Source organism: Eubalaena glacialis, chromosome 3, assembly GCF_028564815.1.
Source record: "Eubalaena glacialis isolate mEubGla1 chromosome 3, mEubGla1.1.hap2.+ XY, whole genome shotgun sequence".
Classification (NCBI taxonomy): Eukaryota; Metazoa; Chordata; class Mammalia; order Artiodactyla; family Balaenidae; genus Eubalaena; species Eubalaena glacialis.
This window is the reverse complement of record NC_083718.1, coordinates 194,146,150-194,166,234: the sequence shown is the minus strand read 5'-3', so window position 1 is coordinate 194,166,234 and position 20,085 is coordinate 194,146,150. Positions and strand designations below refer to the sequence as shown.

The following is a 20,085-nucleotide window of genomic DNA, read 5'->3' as shown; positions in this document are numbered from 1 at the left end:
TACGTGGTGATGGGAGAACAGAGACCACCAAGTCCCCATGAACACCCCAGCCCCCTCCCACGTCTGCTGCCACCACGGACTCGGGGTGACAGGGTCGCAGCTCTCAGCAAGGGGCCCGGGTCACCCCTGCACCAGAGCAGAGCAGGTCCTCACAGTCAGAGGGGACAGAGGCGACTAGAGGGGCAACTGTGCAGCCGAGCTGTCGGCCGCAGGGTCGGGAATGCCAGGCCCAGTGCCCTCCTGTGATCAGGTGGCAGCCAGGCCACGACCCTGCTGGCCCTGAGGTGCCCCCACAAACCACCTCGAGGGGCGCATGACGGTGACTTTGTGGGAATCAGAGAGTGTGCCCTGCTGGGCCCCCTGCCCAGGGTGCGCCCTGTCCCCAGGCCACGGCAGCAGGCGCTGGGGACGCTCACCCACTGCAGGGCTTAGCTGGCAGAGTGACCCCTGAGGCCAGGTGGCCCAGCCAGGGCTGCAGGGCCCAGCGGCCCCCCCACGGGAGCAGCCGTGTCCTAGGCCTGCATCCCGCCCAGGGCTCACACCTCGAGCTCGAAGGCCCCTTACCTCCTGAGGACGCCTCCTTGCATCAGGCTGCCCCTTGGGCCGCTGCTCTAAAGGACTAGGCTGTAGGACCGACCAGGGAGCGGGGCCTCCGGGCCCCAGAGTGACTGACGTGGGAGCAGCAGAGAGCAGGTGGCCGAGATGCAGCAGAGCCTGCATCTGGGTCGGCCAGGGCCCCAGGCCACGCCTGGCACGCTCTGACAATGAGGACAGTGACGCCTCTTTCTCCCCTTCCCAGATGGGCGCCCTCTGGCCTGTGTGTCTCCAGCAGCGTCACTGCTCCCTCCTCCTGGAACATGGAGAGTGGCCCAGGGATGGGACGTCCAGGCCCCGATGGCGTCCTGAAGCTGCCGGGCTGGGCCCGAGACTGCCCACAGCACCCCCGCCCCTGGCACCCAGGGTCCTGCCCTAAGGCCTGCCTTCCACCGGGGCCTCTGGCGGATGCGCGGGTGGGTTCAAGGTTCCCGGAGCTGCTGTGCTCACCTGGGTCCAGAAGCCAGCGAGCCGACCCTCCTCTGCTGTCAGGACCCTGCCCACCCCGGCTCCCGCCTCTCCCCGCCTTCTTCACGGCTCCCAGGCTGCCCTCCTTCTGCTGCACGTACCCACGGGGAGCTATTTAAAGCTGGGCTTTGTGACTGCCTTGGGCACCCACGCAGCAAGGCCTGCCCGGGCAGGAGCCTTCGCTTGATTCTGCAATGGGCAGTCACTCCCTCTAGCCTGCAGGCTGCTATTTCTGCCCACATGTTTACAGGGCCAGGAAGAGGGACGGGAAGGGCCGATGCTCTTTAAACGCGAGCTCTATTCCGGTGCTGATGACACGAGCAGATTGAAGGCCAGGGCGGATCAAGGTTTGCAGCTGAGAGGAGCTGGCTTGGGCAGGGGTGGCAGCGTTTCCTGAGCCGGGGCACCTGGGCCAGGTGGCCGGGTGGGGAGGTGGCCTGGGCTCTGGATGAGCCTCGTTCCAGCAGGGACGGTCTTTGGGGGCTGGCAGCTTCCTTGTCTGTGGTCTCCTGTGGAGGCCGGGATGCGTGTGTTGCCCACGTAGACTCCTAAATGCTTCCCTGAGCCTGGGACAGCTTCTTCCCCAAGGCTGGAGGGGACAGGGCCCCAGCTACCTTCCGTCCCCTGCAGCAGGGGACGGACCAGCACTGGCCCTCCCCTCCCCCTTACCAGCGAGGCCGAAGCCTCACCGTGTGCAGCCCACACCCGGGGACAAGGTTTGGTTCCCTCAAAAGCAGAGCTTGAGACAAGGACCTGGTAGAGGAAGTTTATTTGGGGGGAAATTAGTTTCCTGGGGTGACTATAGCAAAGTGCCACAGACCCTGGGAGGCTTAAAACAACAGAAATTCAGGGAATTCCCTGGTGGTCCAGTGGTTAGGACTCTGCACTTTCACTGCTGTGGCCCGGGTTTGATCCCTGGTTGGGGAACTAAGATCCCACAAGCCACACAGCACGGCCAAAAAAAAAAAAAGAAAAACTCATGCTCTTACAGTTCTGGAGGCCAGAAGTCCAAGATGCAGGTGTGGGCAGGCTGGGCTCCTGGAGGCTCTGACGGCAAGCCTGTCCCAGGACTCTCCCCAGTTCCTGGCACTGCTGGCAATTCCTGGCGCCCCTCGGCTTGATGGACGCATCACCCCATCTCTGCCTCTGTCATCATGTGGCTTCTCTCTGTGTGTCCCTCCTCTTCTTGTAAAGGCACTTGTCATCGTATTTGGGGCTCCGTAATCTAGTGTGACTTCATCTTAACTAATTATAGCTGCGAAGACCCTATTTCCAAATAAGGTCACATTCTGAGGTTCTGGGTGGACATGAATTTGGGGGGACACTGTTTAAGCCAGTACAGAGGGTGACACCCCAGACGCAGGAGCAGGGTGTGGGGAGCACGGAGGAGGGAGGGAAAGTCTACAAGGAGGGAGTGAAAGTCTACAATGGGCCACCAGGTCCCATTCCACTGGGGACCCCTGCAGAGCCCTGGGGAGTGGTCCCCGAATAGTCCTTTTTAAAAAAAAATTTATTTATTTATTTGGCTGAGCCGGCTTTTAGTTGTGGCATGCGGGATCTTTAGTTGCTGCGTGTGGACTCTTAGTTGCGGCATATGGGATCTAGTTCCCTGACCAGGGATTGAATCCGGGCGCCCTGCATTGAGAGTGTGGAGTCTTAGCCACTGGACCACCAGGGAAGTCCCCCAAATTGTCCTTTTGAAGAAGGAGGGTCTGGGGCTTTACCACCAACTCCCACCCCCAGGGCTGAAGGGCACCCCTGACGCTCTGGAGGGCGCTGGAGAGGCTGCCACTTACATTGGGGGCAGCTGCCGGCAGTCACCCCCGCAGCACTCATGCCTGCTCAGGACGGCACTGGTCCTTCAAGGAGGCAGCTGTCACGGCAACAGCAACAAATGACAAGGAGGTCTAGTGGAACGAGCCACAGTCGGTGCCACAGCTGTGGCCAGCCTGGGGCCATGATCAGAGCCATCCTCCCCCTCCCCCCCACCGTCCCTGGCCAGCACTTCTGCTCGCTAAGGTCACCTCTTGGCGCAGTGACCCAAGCTGTATGAGAGCTGGTGCCACCTCGCTCAGACGGTCCACCCCTAGTCACAGGTGAGCTCCCACATCAATAAACTGTCCCCTGTCCAGCCTTACATCCACCCCCTCCCCCCAATCCAACAGCCTCCAGAGCTGCTCCCACACGGCCAAGCACGTGTGAGCTGGGAGCCGCAGGTTCTCCATATATATGCCCGCTCAGGCTGTTGTGACTCGGTCCCGGCTGTTGGTCTGGATGCAGTGAGGGAAGGCGGTGGGGGGTGGGTAAGAGTCTGAAGAGTGCGAGTGGTGGGGTGGATCGTGTCCCCCAGGAGATGTGTTAAGTCCTCCTTTCTGGCACCTGTGAGTGTGATACTGGATATAGGGTCCTTGAAGATGCAGTTAAGATGCGGGTTTAGATGAAGTCCTATGGGATCAGGGTGGGCCCTAGATCCAACCCCTAGTGTCCTTATTTACAAAGAGGACACAGTGAGACAGGGAGACACCTTGTGGAGACAGAGGCAGAGAGGTGTCTACAAGCCAAGGAGCCCAAGGATAGCCAGGAAAGCACTGGAATCCAGGGCAGAGGCTGGCAGGGATCCTCCCTGCTGCCTGGAGAAGGAACCAGCCCTGCCCACACCCTCACCGTGGGCTTCTGGCCTCCAGACTCTGGGAATAGATTTCTGGTGTCTTAAGCCCCCGCTCTGGTTTGTGGTCTTTGTTACAGCATCCACAGGAAACTCATACAACAAGCACCCTTTGGCAAAGGCATCCATCTCAGACGTATTTTTAGGGACCCCTGACAAGGGAAGCCTCTTTCCCACAAACAAGCGGGATATGACTCGGGGGAACGAGACCCTCGGGTGAACTCACTCACAAGGACCCCGAACCTCAGGCACTATTCCTCCCCATCAGGGTCCTGATCTCAACTCGAGAGGCCTGGCAGGTGCACGGGCAGTCCTTGGGGGGTCTGTCGCCTCACCTAGGATTGGACCGGGGCCTGATGGTCAGCACCCCCTGCCATCTTGCTGCAGGAGACAGGGTGGCCTGGAGAACTTTCCGGCTCTCCCCGCCTGCCCTGAGGCCACAGTCGGCTCCAGACGCAGCAGTGGGAGGTGTGCAGGCCGCTTCTCACCTCCCATGTTCCACCAGCGAAGCCAGGCTGTTGTCATGACACCACTGAGTGGCAACCCCACGACTCTTCCAAGACCCAAAAGCAGCATCTGTGCAAGGACTTCAGTGCCTGGGGCGACCTTGGGAAGTGACCCCAGGACGCAGGAGCAAGCAAGGTGGGGAGATGGAGGAGGAAAAGCCAGTGGAGCGTGGTTACTGAGCTGTCACTGCAGGGTGGGGTCTCCACCCCTGGAGCCCCTCTGAGGGGCCCCTCACTACGGTACTCTGAGGATGGATCAGCTGGGTCCCCTCCTCCCCCACCCGCCCCCAGCCGAGGGCTGCCCCCAGGGACATTAAGCCTCCACCCTTTCAGGGTGCCCCACCCTGGGCTGAGCAGGTCAGAGAAAGTCCCAGGAGGGACAGCGGTGGAGATGGAACGCTGGCCGTGAGCTCGGGGACTGTCCCCCTGCTGCTCTGAGGTTGGAGGTGAGCTGAGGGGACCTGGCCCAGGTGTCAAGAGCTGCTACGACCAGGAGGTTCTGGATTCCCAGGGTAACAGGGTGACCGTTTTGGGGAAAATGAGCACGTTTTGCCTCCCCAGGTATGGCCTCTTGGTTGAGAAGTCCTGTACACACGGCGGCTGAGAGTGTGGGCTCTGGACTTGAATGCCTGTCATGTAACCTTGGGCAAGTGACCCACCCGCCCTGGGGACTGTCACCTGTTAAATGGGGAGATGATGGTATATGGTTGTCATAAGCATTAACTGCTGTAATTAATAAAAGGCACCTACAGCGGTGTCTGTACCTTGTCCCTCTCAGTAGGCGCTACTTACGGTTATTGGTCGGCCCAAGGCACATGTCTGCCTGGGCTGCGAGGCGATTAGCCTGGTACAGGAGACACACAAAAGGTTAGTGTTTGGGTTTAGATACTCGAAATAGGATTTGCAGTGAAGACAGTACACTTGCAATCCGGGCTGTGTCTTGAAAATTCCCTGCAGTCTCTTAGGTCCCATTGAGCACAGCAAGGGCACTTCTAGGAGATGCTGACTTATTCCTCCGGGGGTGGGGATGGGCGTGCTGCCCTGCGGAGGAGGGTCGGTCCTGAGAAATGGGACAGCCCCCCTCTCCCAGCCCGGGAGGAGAAGAGGATGGGGGAGGAGGAGGGGGCTCCCCCAGGCTCACAGGAGCTGATGTGTACACGTCTCCCTGATGCCAAGTTCAGTGAATTCACGCCGTGGAACTCGGCAAACACTATACCCGGGGCTTTGATTTTCGGGGAGCTGCTGTGCCAGCACGGCAAGTGGCGTGTGACACGGGAGAAGGGACACCCCTGTCCCCATTCTGGACTCAACCCAATTTAGAGGTGGAGTGGCGAGGCCAGACAATGCAATCAGACCAGGCGGGTGGTCCAGCCCACCCCGCCGAGCCTCTGGGCTGCCTGCCCTGGTCCACTGAGGCTGAGTGAGGGGAACCTCGAGAGAGGCTGGGGCTCCACTGAGGCCAAGGAGCTGAAGGACAACAAGGCAGAGGCTTGGAAGGGTCGCCAGCAAGGACACCGAGGGCAGGACACCCCTCCTGGGAGGCCTGCTGGGTCCCGCCAAGTCAGGAAGCGATGTCCCGATTTCCCGCTGGGAGACTGCTCTCCACGGGACTCTGGGTCTCTGCACATCTTATGAGCAAGATGCTACCTGACTTTTGTCCTGCACTGTCTCTCCAAGGAGGTCTGTTGCGCACACAGCTTGGACTTGTCCCCGCAGGGGAAGGGTCAGGGTTTTCTGCCTGGTATAAAATACTTGGTGACTGGACCTCAAGTTCGTCTCCTATAACAGAACCCGCTGTGCATGCGGCGTCCACCTGGGCTGCCTCCCTTAAGGTGGCCCCTCCCTGGGTGGGCCCAGGTGCCCGAGCACCTGGATGGGATAGCTGTGGGTTTCGTGTCCTTGGCCTGGGGTGCCCGCAGCCCCCCTCTCCCAGGTACCAAGGGCCCCACGCCCCAGGCCCGGCCTTCAAGCAGTCCTGGGAACCATCTGGCCAGGCTGGGTGGCTTCCCCTCAGGGTGACCTTGAAGGCACAGCTCTCGGGACTCCCCCGAGGCACCGTGCGGAGGGGGGGCAGATGGGGCACGGAGGGGCCTGCCCTGGGATCTGCGCTGGACCCTGGAAGGTGCTGCATCTCCCAGGGCCGCAGAGCCTCAGCCACCTACCCACCCGGGTGGGAGCTGCAGAGATGAAATGAAGTCCCATCCTGAAAGCAGGTGTCCACCCCACCTGCTCTTCCACGGCGAGGGTCATCGGGGGTCAGAGAGGGCTGAGAGCTGCCTCTGGGTGCAGCTCGCTGTCCCTTGGGGCAGCCAGGGCCCTGTCCACAGGAGGCTCCTGACCCTGGGTGACAAGGTCCCAGTGATCTTCTCCCTGCGTGGGGAAGCAGGGACGTTTTCCTCAGGTAGAGGCGCCTGGACACAGCCTCCTGCTGGACGGGGCCCTGCTCATCCATCTGCTGGTTTCTGGGGCCCCCCGGCCGGGGTCCTGGCGGAGCTGCTCCTGCCTGGCCTGGGCGAGCACAAGCCCAGGTGTGTGCACCTGTCTGCACACGCATGGACGTGTGTGTTGTGTTGCATGTGTATGTGCCTGTGAGTGTGCAACTTTCCATCTAAAGGTCATGCGGAGCCGGTGGCCAGGAAGGTCACCTCCCACGTTTGAGCCTGCAGCTGCCACGGGGACAGCTGGTTTGCAAACGTTTGCATTTCCAGTTCTTTCCTTAAAGCAGATTCCCAGAAGTGGAATGATTGGACCCAATGATGCAGACGTGTTTTGTGCACTTGTCTCTGCAAGGTGGCCCCAGCTGCACCTCCCCTGCTGGACGGGGGGCCTTCTGCGCGCCCCTCCCCGCCCCAGGCTGGGGTTAAGGACAAGCAGTTTAGAAGCAATGCTGGGCTTCAGGCCACGCCCACCTGGGGCCGCCGCCTCACGCTCTGATGGGCGGGCTCAGTGAGGCGGTGGCACCTCAGCCCGGTGGGTCCTGATGCAGGTGGCCTGGTGTGGACAGGCGAGGATGGGCGAGGAGCTCGGGCGGAGAGTGGGAGACCTTTCTCGGCTCTGCCACCGCGTCTCCCTGTGATGCCTCATGCGGCTAAAATAGTGCTTGCTCCGTATTGCCATGGTGACCGTTCTTTGGGTGCTGCCGGCACGGCAGGCTCGCTTTGGGTTGTAAACACAATCCCAGGCAGACTTGGGGACAGGAAAGCGGGACAGACTCCATTTCCCAGCGGCCACAGCACAGGAAGCGCCCCTCCCTCCACGGTGCTCCGACCTGCTTGTCCTAGGCCCTGCTCTGTGGGCACGCCTGGTCTGAAAGGAGAGATGTGCGCCTGTCCCCATTGGCCTGGGCAGGTCTGGTCCCAGCCCTGAGACCCTGGACGAAGCACTGGGCCACCCTCACCCTCAGTGTCCTCCTCCAGAGAATGGGGCACGTCCTAGGGGGTGATGCCTGGCGCAGGGTCTGACCCTGGGGGTGCTTTGCCTCGCGATCCTCACCCGTTCACTGTGAGGCTCAGCCATGAACGTGTGGGAAGTGCCTGGCTCTGCAGCCTCCAGCCTCTTCCAGCCAAGCAGTCAGGGTCCCGCCAGCCCCTCTCCAGCCCTGGACACAGCAACCCCCGTCCCTGCTTCCTGCCTCTGCGGACGCGGCCTCTCCCAGCACCTCCTCTGGCACACGCACACGGAGACTGTCTGGGTCCAACCCGCAGACAAGCCTCGCCGTGCTTTGAAACAGGGACCATCAGTGTAACTGACGGTTAAGCTGAGAACGCGCCACTGCAGGGGGAAGACAGGGCTGAGGCCCTCGGAGGGGTGACCTTGGAGCGGCCCCTCCCGGGCTGGACTCCGGCCCCGCCCAGGACCCCGCGAGCGGCTCCGCGCCTCCGGCCGTGTCCCCGCCGCGCCCTCTGCCGGGAACGCGCAGCACTGCGCCCGCGGGAAGGCGGCTGCGGGGGGCGGGCTCCGATGCGCTCCACACCCCGCAAGGCAGCGGCCCCGCCGCGGCGACGCACCTGCTCCAAATGCCGGCAGTGCCGGGGGAGAAACCGTCACCCTCTCCTGAAGGAAGCCCTTCGGGTACACACAGGCGCCCCCCCCCCGGGGTCTGCCCCACGCCGCAGGCCGTCCTGCTCCCGGGGCCCCCAGGGCCTTTCTCAGGCCGCCCGGACCCCTCTGCTCCTGCCCCACCCCTCCCGCCCTCGGGCCCCACAGCCAGCCTCCCTTCCGGGGCCCTAGGCAGACCTCGCTCTCTCCGACCAAGCTGCCAGGTCTGTGACCTGTTCCCCGCCAGGGTGCAGCGCCCAGTCGGCCCCCAGTCGACCTCCCTTGAATAAATGAAGGAGCAGGTGAAACGAACGTTGACATCGAACCAGTGTCTCCAAATCTCGAGATCCGAGACGAAGAAAGGAAACATCTGCGGCCCATCCCTCCCACAGCTGCGTGTGCCAAGCGCCCGTCCGCGGGCGCCCCAGGCTCTCCCGTGACCTGCGTGCTCCTCGCCAGGCCCCGCCAGGGTCAGTGTCACACCTGGCGCGATGACCAAACACCCACCCCCACCCCACGGGCCCAAGCAGATGCTGGCTCCGGCCGCCACCTCTTCCTGGGCGGCCCCAGTGCTGAGTCGGCACAGATGCCGCCTGTGAGCTTCGATGAGGAAGGCCCCCAGGCGGGGTTCTGAGAAGGTCCCTCAGGAGGGACCACCGACCCCCACGGGAGACCTCTGCTTCTGTCTGATGAGGCTCACCGAGCATAAACTCCACCTGCCTTTCACTTTTCACCTAGAGGAGCTCAAAGTTGTTGAAAGTACTCATAAAGAACATTTAACAAAGAAAATCAGGGGGCGAGCCACACGCTGGGGCCCCACTCTGCCCTCTGCCGGCCCTGCCCGCCTCCTCCCCGCGGTCCCACAGCAGGGGGGGGATGCACAGGCTGCAGCCCCGCCCTGGGTCCCAGGTGACAGGAGGGGCAGAAGGCCCGGCTGGGTTTGGGGGGACCGGGCAGGGGGAAGGTCTCCTCTCCCTGCACCTGCCGTGCTGTCGGAGCTCTACAGTGAGCCATTGTCACTTTTATAATCAGCTAATAACAACACACATTTGTACTTTTCACTTTGGAAATAATAGGTGTTTGTGATCATGAAAGTATATGAGATCGTTGTGGAAAATTGGGAAATACAGAAACTTCCCAGAGTGAAAAGGACCAGCCCTCAGCTGCCAGGCCCCTTGAGGGTCTGTCCCGCCTGCGCCTCCGTCCAAGGGTCACTGCCGCTCCGCCCCAGGTGACATCATTATGCTGCAGCCTGCAGACGGGTGGGCCCCAGAACAGGCCCGGGGTCCTAGGAGGACGACTGGTCCCAGCATTTCTGAGGGGTCTTCACCCATTCGTTCATTCATTCATTCATTCCAGGTGTGCCAGATGCCTGACACAGTGGGGATACAGTGGTGACCCAGGCTGATGCGGTCCCAACCCCGTCAACTACCCAAACACCCCATGCCTGTGGCCAGGATGCAGGGCGAGAAGTGGATGCCAGGCAGACACAGCTGCCTGTCGCTCAGTTGGGACCAAGCCCTCTGTCCTCAAGGCCCTGAGAGGGATGGCTCAGTGGCCCTGCCCTCTGGAGGGGGTCTGCTGGCCTGGGCACAGGTCGTTGTTTTGCAGAACTTGTTGGTGGGGGGAAGGTCCTTCACCCTCCCCCCTCCGGCGGCCTCAGGGAAGTGTTCTGGGCACCGCAGACAACCCAAGTGACCTCACCCGGGCCTGGGGCTAGACATGGTCGGGGACCCCCCCTTCCTGGAATACACCTTTCTCCTCCCCCAACCCCCATGGGGAACAGAGGCCCCACCCTGCAAACCCACCTGACCCTGAGTAGGCAGCTACCGGCCCCCCCTCGGACTTCCTCACCAGTACTGGGTGACCCAGCTTCCAGACTCCAGGACAGAGGGTCCCATGTGGCACTCAGGTCTGCAGGCGGAGGCCAGTACCCACGGGGCCACCTGGGATGCCCGGAGCTCCTACCCTGACCAGGGCTTCCCTGGTTAGAAAGGGCTCTTGTGTCCGGTGGGGCCTTGGATGGGGCATGTCCAGGAGATGGTGCCCAGAGAAGGGACCCTCGCTAGCCTGTGCTGCCAGCAGGGGGAAGAGGGCATCAAGGACTGGACCCCCTGGTCCCTCCTCCTCTGCCCTCACCACGCTCTGAGGCAGGAAGTCAGAATGGGGGGGGGACGGGGGGCGGGGGTGGTGCTGTGGGATGTCTTGCTCTTCTCTGCCCTCAGGACGTGCCCAAGGCCGTGTGCCAGGCTGGGCTCCCGGTGGCCCAGGGGACACAGCCACAGTGCTGGCCATGGGGCCAGGTGAGGGGCTGGCACAGGGCGCTGCATCCCACACGCTCACCTCTGGGCTGCAGGCTCCTGCTCCCTCCTGTGAGTGCCATGCTGCTCCCCCCACGTGACAAACCCTCGGACCCCTCCCCTTTCACATGCACCTGACAGCCAGGGAGCTCGGTGCCCATGCTGGCGCGTGGAGGAGTGCCCACGGGGTGGGGTCGGAAGCAGACTAACACGGGCGTCAGGGATGTTGAGTAGAGGCTCAAGGGAAGCATGGGTCTGGGCAAAGGTGCCACAGCACATGCGAAGGCCCTGAGCCAGGAGGGAGCCAGGGGGCCGGTGTGGAAAGAGCCACAGTGAGGCTGGCGGGAGACCGGGCAGAAAGGCCTGGGGTCCCTGAGGACGATGCAGACCACTGCAGGTCTTGAACACCAGAGAGATGGACACAGATGGACTTAGGTTTTAGGGAAATTGGAGGCTTGGACCAGGTGGCAGCAGTAGAGGTGGTCGACACGGCAGGAATCTGGAGCTGCCAGGATCTGCAGATGGTGGTGGGCTGGGTGTAAGAGGGAGAGGAAGCAAAGGAAACCCCAGGAGTTTTGAGGTGAGAATGAGGAAAGAAGGGGTGGGCGCCCTGAGGTGGAGGACGGCATATCAGGGAGCTCTGGCGGGATGAGAGGTGCGATGGTGGGGGAATCAGCCCAGCGGGGCCATCTGAGCTTGGGATGGTACTTCGAGCCCTAAGTGGACACGAGCAGCTCAAGGGCTTGAGAAGCACCCATGACTGAGGCGGGGGCGGTGGGGACGCATTTAGAGGCTGACGAGGAAGCGGCAGAGGCACAAGGAAGAGACAGCAGCGTCCTAGGGTGAGGACACTGCCAAGGGTCAATTCAGAAAAAGCTGACAATTGGCCACTGTACTTAAAACACAGGAGGTGGTAGTGACAGTGGCCTCAGAGAAAGTGGCAGGAAAGATAAAGTGGAGATAAGGGCTGCATAAAGCTCTGGGCAGGAGTTTGTTGTAGAGAAGAGCAGAGAAATGGGCAGGTGGGTGGATGGCTGTGGGGTGCAGAGGGCTTCGTTTTTTATTAGGACGGAGAGTTCACAGCACCCTAAGTAGGTGAGAGGTGGGCTGTCAACAGGTTTCTCTGTGCCCATCTCTAGGGAGAATATGGGTCCTATACCATAGGGACTGTGTCCATGTGGTTCTCCAGGGACACCCAGCACCCTGTACTAGGAGGCGCCAGGAAGCTCTGTGGAATGAAAGAGTGAATGAGAAATCCTTACAATTGTCCAGGTGAAGAGTGGTGAAGGCTTACCCGGGACTGGAGTTGGGGGGGGGGGGGGCGCGGTCAGAGGTTGCCAACGGGGTGGGGTGGGGAAGGGGAGGGAGGCAACAGGGGTGTGGCCCAGAGTAGGACAGGCCTTGGCAGGGGCGGCAGGGATGAGGGGTCTGTAGATCTGAGCCCGGGGTGCGCACCTGGTGCCCAGCTGAGGTCCCACAGACTGCAGATTTGGGCCCCTGTGGATGCAACCAGTAAGGGGTGGGCCCAGGATGCAGGCACCTGGTGGGTGGGGGCGTGGATAGTATTCCAAGGCGACAGTCCGGAACAAACGCACGGTGTTAATAAGACCCAGAGAGGATGTGGATTCAGAAGTGAAGGTCACGGGCGAGCTGGACAAACGCAGCCTCCTTGTCCCGAACCGAGGAGTGAACTGGAACAGAGGGAGCAGGCTAGCGAGTGTAGACAAACCTTCCGCAGAAGGAGGAGGGCGGCTGCGGCCGGGAGAACCCACTGAGCCCGGACCTGCCGGCCGTGACCTTCGCTGGGTTCTCTGCTCCTCGCACTCTGTCTCCGCAGTTGTAAGCTGGCCGGACGCGGGTCACGCGGTCCGAGCGCCGTTCGGAATCCAGGGTCTGAGCGGCGGGCCGCACTCGTCACGGGCGACCCGTCCCCGCTGTCCCCTAGCCCAGCGGCTCGCAGACTCGCGCTCACCCGATTTACCCGGGCTTGTTAGCACAGACTGCTGGAGTTTCGATTCAGCGAGTCTGGGCTGCGCCGAAGGCTTGAATTTCCAACAAGTTCCCGGGGCGCGCAGCGCAGGGGCCCCACCTGGGAACCGCGGCCCCGGGACCCCACTTCACCGAGGGGTCACCGCGCGGGGCACACAGGGGTCGTCGGTTGCCGGGCAGAGCCGGGCCGCGCGCGCCCCCGTTGGCCCCAGGTGGGGCCGTGCCCCGCCCGACAGGTAGTCCGCCCCGCGCCGCGCCATTGGGCTGCTGCCGTGGGGTCCCCCGGGGATTGGCCCAGGTGGCGGCCCCCGCCTCGACCTCATTGGCCGCAGGTGCCACCGCCTCCGCCCCGGGACCGTCCGCCCCACCGATTGGCCGCCGGCTGGGCCTCGGGTCGGCCATGTTCGGACACCCCCCGCCCCCCGCGAGGCCTGACGCCGGACTCCGTGCGCGCCCCCACTGGCGCGCGCGCGCCGGCCGCGCCCGCGCCCCCGCCCCGCCCCGCCTGCTGCCAAGTTTCGCGGAGTTGGCTGGACCGGTGCTCCTCGGTCCCCGCGCCGCGCGCTCCCTTCCGCGTTCCGCCGTCTGCCTCACCTGCGCCCCGGCCCGGCCGCTGGGGCCCCGCGCCATGGCCCGAGCGTCCGGGGCGCGGCGCTGACGGCGGCCGGCGGAGCGCGCCATGCCCAGCAGGACCGGCCGCAAGATGGACGGGAGCGGCGGCCGCGTCCGCCTGAAGGCGCACTACAGCGGGTGAGCGCGAGCGCCCGACGGCAGGGCTCGGCCGGGGCGGGGGGCGTGTGCGCCGAGGCGACGGGGCCGAGGGCAGAGCCGGGCGCGGGGAGCGGCCCCCGACAGCGCCGGCCGTCGGCGACCGTGTCGTCGCAGCTTCGGGAGGCCGAGGGCTGGGGGCAGCCGGCCGTGGCGCGGGAGGGAGGGGACAGCGAGGCCCCTCCGGGCCCAGGGGCGTCCCGGGAGGTCCGGAGGCGCCAGCGCCTAGAGGCGGCCCCGGGCGAGGCGGGCGCTCCGGGCGTACTTGAACGTCACCGGCGGGAAAGCTCGCGGGCAGGGTGGGGTCGGCCTGGGCCCCCGGCGCCCTAGCTCGGGGTCGCCGGGCCCAGCTCGGAGCGCGCGGCCACGCGGGTCTCTCCCCGCCCCGACGAGATTTTCCTGGGCTGGGACTTGTCCGGAGGGGAGGCGGGCGTCTGGCACGCCCCGCAGCCCCGGGCCCTGTGTTGACACTCTCCCTGGAAAGTTGGCCGAAACATTCAGGCCACAACCTGTAAGGACGAAAGTTTTTGTCAAATTGTGAAGACTGCCGGCAGGTTTTAAAAACCGAGGTTTTCCTAAACTTTTTCCAATGTACCCGACCAGGTCTCAGTTTCAGAACCGTTTCATGACCGGGTGAAGGGCAGGTGCGGTGAGCCGGCTGGTCGCGCGAATGGAGGGCGCCTGGAAGGGCTGGGGCCCTGCGTCCGCGCTCGGCGCCCTGGATTCGACCTGCCTCCCTGTGAAATGGGGCGAGCCGGCGCCCACAGGGGTCAGTGACCGGAGCGCCTGGCCCGGCCCAGAGAGCGCTCGCTGGATTCTCGGCCGCGTCGGGACAGCCCTGGTGGGGGGGGAGGGGCTGCACCCAGAGGCCGGGACCGCGCTGCGCGCTCAGTGCAGACTGAGGTCGGAGGAGAACTAGGAGCCTTTGCTGCTGCTTCTTTCCACTGGTGTTGGTCTCCGGGAGCCCCCAGATTGGACCTGGTTGCTCCCAGGGTCGCCTCTGCCGGGGAGTGGGGAGGGGAGCGGACCTTGGCCCCGCAGATGAACTTGGTGGTCTCGGCTGCAGTGGCACCGGAGGAGGGGCTTCGGGCTCTTGAGCTGCTGAGCGCACCTTGTTTGGGTGTCTGTCAGGCCTCTCCTGCCCTCTGTGCTGTCCTCAGCCTGACCCCCTGGGAACGCAGTGGAGGGGGCCAGCGAGGGGAATTGGTGGCAGTGCCCCAGAAGAAGGATTTCTGGGGGGGAATGACTGGCCAGCGCACCTGAAGAGGCTGACGGGGTCTTGTCTTTTGGCTGGCAGGGTGGGCTGCAGACTGAAGCTGGTGAGGTGTCAGCCAGGTCCTGGGCCTCGGCTGGTCCGAGGGTCTTGGCTCGCTGAGGGTAAGGAATGGCTGTCATACATCAGAGACAGTCCTTTTCCCTGCCTGGAACCACGGAATTGAGCAACAAGTGACTGAAAATCAGAGTTGATCCTTAGTGAGAGGAAGTCCACACTCGGAGAGGCCAGGGGGCAGGTGGGAACCAGACCCCCAGCCTTCCCCCAGGACGAGTTCAAGTAGGCACCGCGCCAGGGGTGGAAGGCGGACCAGGCAGTTGTCGTGGGCAGAGTTCAGGGAGCCCCAGGGAGTTCTGGCTGAGCTGCCTGTTGGTCCCCTCCCCCGGCTTGGGCCCCTGGAGAGCGCTTTGGTTACCGGGGGAAATGTGACCTGTTGAGTCTGGTTTCCCAGCCGATGAGGCCACACCCTATACTCTTCCCTCTTCTTTCCCTTCCCAACCTCCCCTCCTTCCTCTCTCCTCTCCTCCCTCCCTCCTCCCCTTTCCTCTGCCCCTTCTCCGTCCCCTCCCTCTCCTCCCTTCCTCTCCCTGCTGCGGCTTCCTCCCCTCCTTCTCCCACTCTTCCTTCTCTCCCTCCCACCCTCCTCATTTCTGCCCCAGGCTGACCGTTCCTCCTCGATTCCAGCTCCTCACGCCTCCCGGTGCTTTCCCGAAAGTGCTCCGCACTGGCGCCTCTCCCTGGGATGAGAGAGTCTGGCGTCTGAGTTGGGAGGCAGTCCTCAGCGGGCGTTGACCTGATGCTGGCTCCGGAAAGTGTCTGCTGAGCTCCGCGCTCACTTATCCAAACCCCGTGGGTCCAAGTGAAATTCTGTTCCTGTGCTGCTACTGCAGGTTATTTTTAAGCAGCAGGGCCGGGAGCTGAGGATCAGATACATTGGAGACACTATTCTTAAAGATAGGGGGTCGTCAGCCGCCCCCACTGGGGATGCCTTCTCCCCGTCGCCCTTTCCCATCCCCTCCCCTCCATGCCCCAGGCCCTCCAGAGGCTTGAGATCACGGTCTCCCCCTCGCCAGCTGGGCCTTTGGAGGGTGTGCAGTCACCGGACTCTGAGGGTGGGTCCGGGGGTCCGGCAGCTTCTGTGTTTTCAGGGGGTTTCCAGGTGATGCATGCTGGGTTTGGAGACCCTGCTCTGCCCGCTTTTCTGAGATCACAGGAACAACTTGGCTGGATCTTCCTTCTCTGCAGCTCAAGCTTGTCTTCCAGAACTCTTATTGAGGGCCTGCTGTGTGCAAAGCCCGGGCCTGGGTGCATGGCTTGGGCAGACCCAGGAGTCCCGGGAGGGGCCGTCCAGCAGGCTGTTGCCCCAGCCTGGGGCTCTGTCTTGGCGCCCTGAGCTGGCAGCCTCAGGATCCTGTTTGCTCAGAGATTCTGCTTGATTCGGGTTTGGGATGACATTAGGGGTGGTGGTCAGGGGTCTGGCCAGGGGTTGGGACAGTCCCTCCCTACTGGTGCCAAGGTCATGCGTTGGAGGGAAGAGCTGCAGTGCTGTCACTGGGTGATGAGCTTGGGGCCCAGGGGCGCCTCCAAACCACTGGGGAGCTGCTCACCTGAACTCTAGGCCCTGAAATGCTGGGGGGTGGGGGACTAGCTGCCACGTGGGGGCAGAACTGCGGGGGAGGGTCATGGGGGCAGGGAGAAGTCAAAGGTGAAGGGATGGCAGACTGACTTCCAGAGTTCCCTGTGGCAGGGGGACTGGTGGATGCTGGGTCATTGGCGAGTGTGGGCAGCGTGGGTTCCAAGTCTGGGTGACCCCAGGATGATGGGGTGGGTGCGATGGGGGCTTGGTCTCTGGGGCCCCCACTGATGAGCCATGTGAGCCCTCTGTGCCTTGGTTTGCCAAGACGTCGCAGGCTGTGGTGAGCTCGGGGCCCCGGGGGCAGGTGCTGTGGGTCTGTGAGCAGATGGGGCCAGTTCCAACGAGAAGGGGTGGGTGGCTGGGGGCCATATCCCCCCACCCGCTGGGGTGAGTGACCCGTGGGCCGGGCCCCAGCTGTGGTGGGCGCCCAGCAGACAGGTCTTGGTGGCCCTGGATTTGTTACCTGGTGGACAGAGACTCTTTATGAACACGCGTTTGACAGAATTCAGAAGCCAGCAGTGTTAACGCCAAGCAGATCCTGCATTTCTCTTGTATGGGATGTTTCAGATCTTTCTTCACACGCTCCATGCCCTTGTGTCAGTTGTTGGCAAAATCTCCCCAAACCTTGAGCGTATTCTAAAGTGTTTCTTGCTCAGAATCTCAATAAGCATACCCGAGTCAGTGCCATCCCTGCTTTGGGTGGTGGGTGATGGGAGGGGACAGTGCATGGGGGGGATACTCCTCCCTCCCTATTCTGGGGGGGGTCGAGCATTTCCCTCGTGCTGACTTGCCTCACCCCCGAAGGGCCAGCTCTCAAAGGCTGACCGTGAATCCCTGAGCTGTCTCCAATGATCCAGCTTCTACTTCCCTATTTTGGATAAAAAGATAAAAGGCAGTGACATTCTGGGACTGGCTCTTCCAAAAAAACCGAACCTGGAATTCTGTTGTGGCCACACCAAAGGCAGTCGAATGGTCCCTCCAGGGTTTCAAGAAGCTGCGGCCTTGGATTAATAAGTTACTGCCTTCTGCCCCCACCCCCCCAGTTCCCGTCTTCTGAAGGTATATGATGTGGCCCTGTTGGCGCCATGGAGGTTGGGGGACGGTGTAATGAGGCCGGTGGGCTTGAGCTGAACAGGCTGTGTCCAGGCGCCCCACCATTCTTGGGTGACCGTTCCGGCAGCCTCACTCCTGGTGTCCGAGCAGGTCTGCCTGGCCTCCAAGGAGGGGGTGGGGTGCTTTCTGCCGCGCCCACCCTGGTCCTTCACCCCACTGAGGCACATCCAGGCACCCAGATAGATCTTTCTGCACAAGGGCACTCATGGTGGTAGCTTACATAGACTGCGGGCAGTGGTTCTGGGAGAGGCTGTAATATTCTCTTTGGGGACAACATCGCTTCATTTATTTGATCAGTAACTTGGTTAATCAATCATCAGTATTTCATGTGGCTTAAATATGCTCCGTGGTGAGACCTGTGCATCCTTTCTGCCCCAGGGACATCCTGATCACCAGCCTGGACTCCGCCACCACCTTTGACAAGCTCTGTGAGGAGGTGCGGGAGATGTGCCACCTGCACCAGGGCCACCCGCTCACCCTCAAGTGGGTGGACAGTGAAGGTAGCGCCTGGGCGCGTGTCGGTCGGTCGGGTTGTAAACCTCTGAATCTGTGCACAGCCCCTTCTGGGGGGAGATGGCCAACCCTGGAATTAAACTGGTTAAATTTAACAAGCTTCCCCACTGGGGTCCTTGGAAGCTGTTTCCTGGGAAGAGGCTGCAACAGGTACGTGGACAAACTGGGTGGGGGGGTGGGGGGTGAGCTGCCCCTTGGGGGGGGCCATCCACTCCCGCAAGGCCAGCTCTGGTCAGGGCACCAGGGAGAGGCTGCAGGGTCTCCTCCACACCTTGCACGGCTCTTTACCCTCCTTACGTGACCATCCTTCCTCATATCCTGGGTTTTTCTGGTGGGTGATTTGGAAGCTGAGCTCTTCATTTTCTCGGGGAAGTGGGGAGGGTAAGGGTGGCCGGGGCCCCAGGGTCCATCTTTCCTTCCCTCTCCCTCCCTCCTCTCTCCCTCTCCCTCCTTCCTTCTTTCCTGCTGCCGGACACACTTCGGAGAAAGCGGAGGGTTTGGTAGACCGTCCAGGAGAGACTGCCTGGCAGCTCTCAGCGTGGACAAGGGGCAGGCAGACCTCTAGCCGCGCCCCTTCCCGCTGGAACCTGGCCGCGTGGGGCGCTGGCTGTCTGTGGATCTGTGCCCCTGTCCAGCCGCAGCGGGCAAGGAGCCCTTCCCTCCGCTCTAGGACTGGCTAAGAGTGTGCTTACTCTCACCCTGGCTGGGAAACCTAGGGCGCCTTAGCTCCCCGCGTGGCCTTCTCGGGCTGCGGGTGAACTCATTGCCCTTCTGGGCTTGACTGGTTCTGATGTCGGGCCCTGGCTGGGGTGACCTGCTGGTCAGGCTGGCCGCTCTGGGACCGGTCAGCTCTGCTCTGGGCAGCTGGTCACAAGCAGTGGGACTACCCTCCCAAACTCGGGTGCCCGCCACCGTGAACCCCTCTGCCTTGGGCCTGCGGTGGCCTCATCCATGTCTCTTGTCCACCAGGTGACCCCTGCACTGTGTCCTCCCAGATGGAGCTGGAGGAGGCCCTCCGCCTGTCCTGTCAGCGCAAGGACGCAGGGCTCACCCTTCACGGTCAGTGCCGGCCAGAGGGCCGTCTGGGGAGGTGTGGGGCGGGGGCACTTTGTTGGACCAGGAGCCACATGCAGGATCGCGGTTTAAGATCTTAGGATGCCCGAGAATGTAAGGATGTGGAATAGGATGCAATGGGGGTTTTTTCTCTTACATTTTATTATCTAGATAAAATTGCTCTTACTTGTAAGGAGAAGCCCGGGTCCTGGAGGTGGTTAGCCCTCACTGCCCTCGTTTCCTGGGGGCGGCATCGCTCACCTGCCCCCACCTTTTCGGGAGCTCCGAGGGCCCGGGGCCCACGCGCCTGCGGGCAGAGCAGGGACAGTGCCGCAGCCCTGCCCCAGGGCGGACGAGACCCTCCCCGTGGCTTTCTGCAGGCTCACAGCCTTCCTCCGCTGGTTAAGCTCAGTGCGGGGTAGAAATTGAGTAGCGGGAAGTGTTCCTTGCTATCGTGTCAGTATCGTCTTTAAATCGCAGGTTTTCAGACTGTGCCCCCCAGCACTTTGGGGTTCTGCAGGGTGTCTGCAGAGAGAGCATAGTTCTGGCAGCTGTGGCCGCCCTGCCACATCTGCATCCGCTTCTGGTGCAGCTTATACTCTGGCGGGGGCCGCGGATGGCTGAGCCCAAGAACCAGGACCAGCGCATGAAATCATCTACAGTGTTCTTTTTTATTTTTTTATTTTTTTAAATTTAATTAATTTATTTTTGGCTGCGGTGGGTCTTCATTGCTGTGCGCGGGCTTTCTCTAGTTGCGGCGAGCGGGGGCTACTCTTCGTTGTGGTGCGCAGGCTTCTCGTTGCAGTGGCTTCTCGCGGCGGAGCGTGGGCTCTAGGCATGTGGGCTTCAGTAGTTGTGGCTTGCGGGCTCTAGAGCGCGGGCTCAGTAGTTGTGGCTCGCGGGCTCTAGAGCGCGGACTCAGTAGTTGTGGCGCACGGGCTTAGCTGCTCCGCGGCATGTGGGACCTTCCTGGACCAGGGCTCGAACCCGTGTCCCCTGCATTGGCAGGCGGATTCTTAACCACTGCCACCAGGGAAGACCCCGTCCACGGTTTTCTGTTGGACCATCGTTCTCTCTGACGCTGGACTAGTGGTTGGTTAAAATACCTAGTTTTTGTAGCCCTTTGTACGAATGTGGGTTAAATGTCAAACCTACACTCGTCCACTGCA

The 20,085-nt window shown here is 62.3% G+C and overlaps 1 protein-coding gene across 3 annotated transcripts in view; it reads left to right on the top strand.

The window, feature by feature from the left end:
* The first annotated feature begins 13,054 nt into the window (after positions 1-13,054).
* The window catches only part of PRKCZ (protein kinase C zeta), a 99,165-nt gene continuing 92,134 nt past the window's right edge, over positions 13,055-20,085 (top strand). For 2 of the 3 annotated variants that reach the window (XM_061185118.1, XM_061185117.1), the window contains exons 1-3: positions 13,055-13,310; positions 17,729-17,850; positions 18,833-18,922. In XM_061185118.1, coding sequence (XP_061041101.1) covers positions 13,240-13,310; positions 17,729-17,850; positions 18,833-18,922 — 283 coding nt within the window. In that variant the 5' untranslated portion in view covers positions 13,055-13,239. Of the gene's footprint in view, positions 13,311-17,728; positions 18,014-18,832; positions 18,923-20,085 lie in introns of those variants that run through there. The other variant, XM_061185119.1, reaches the window with a different exon arrangement.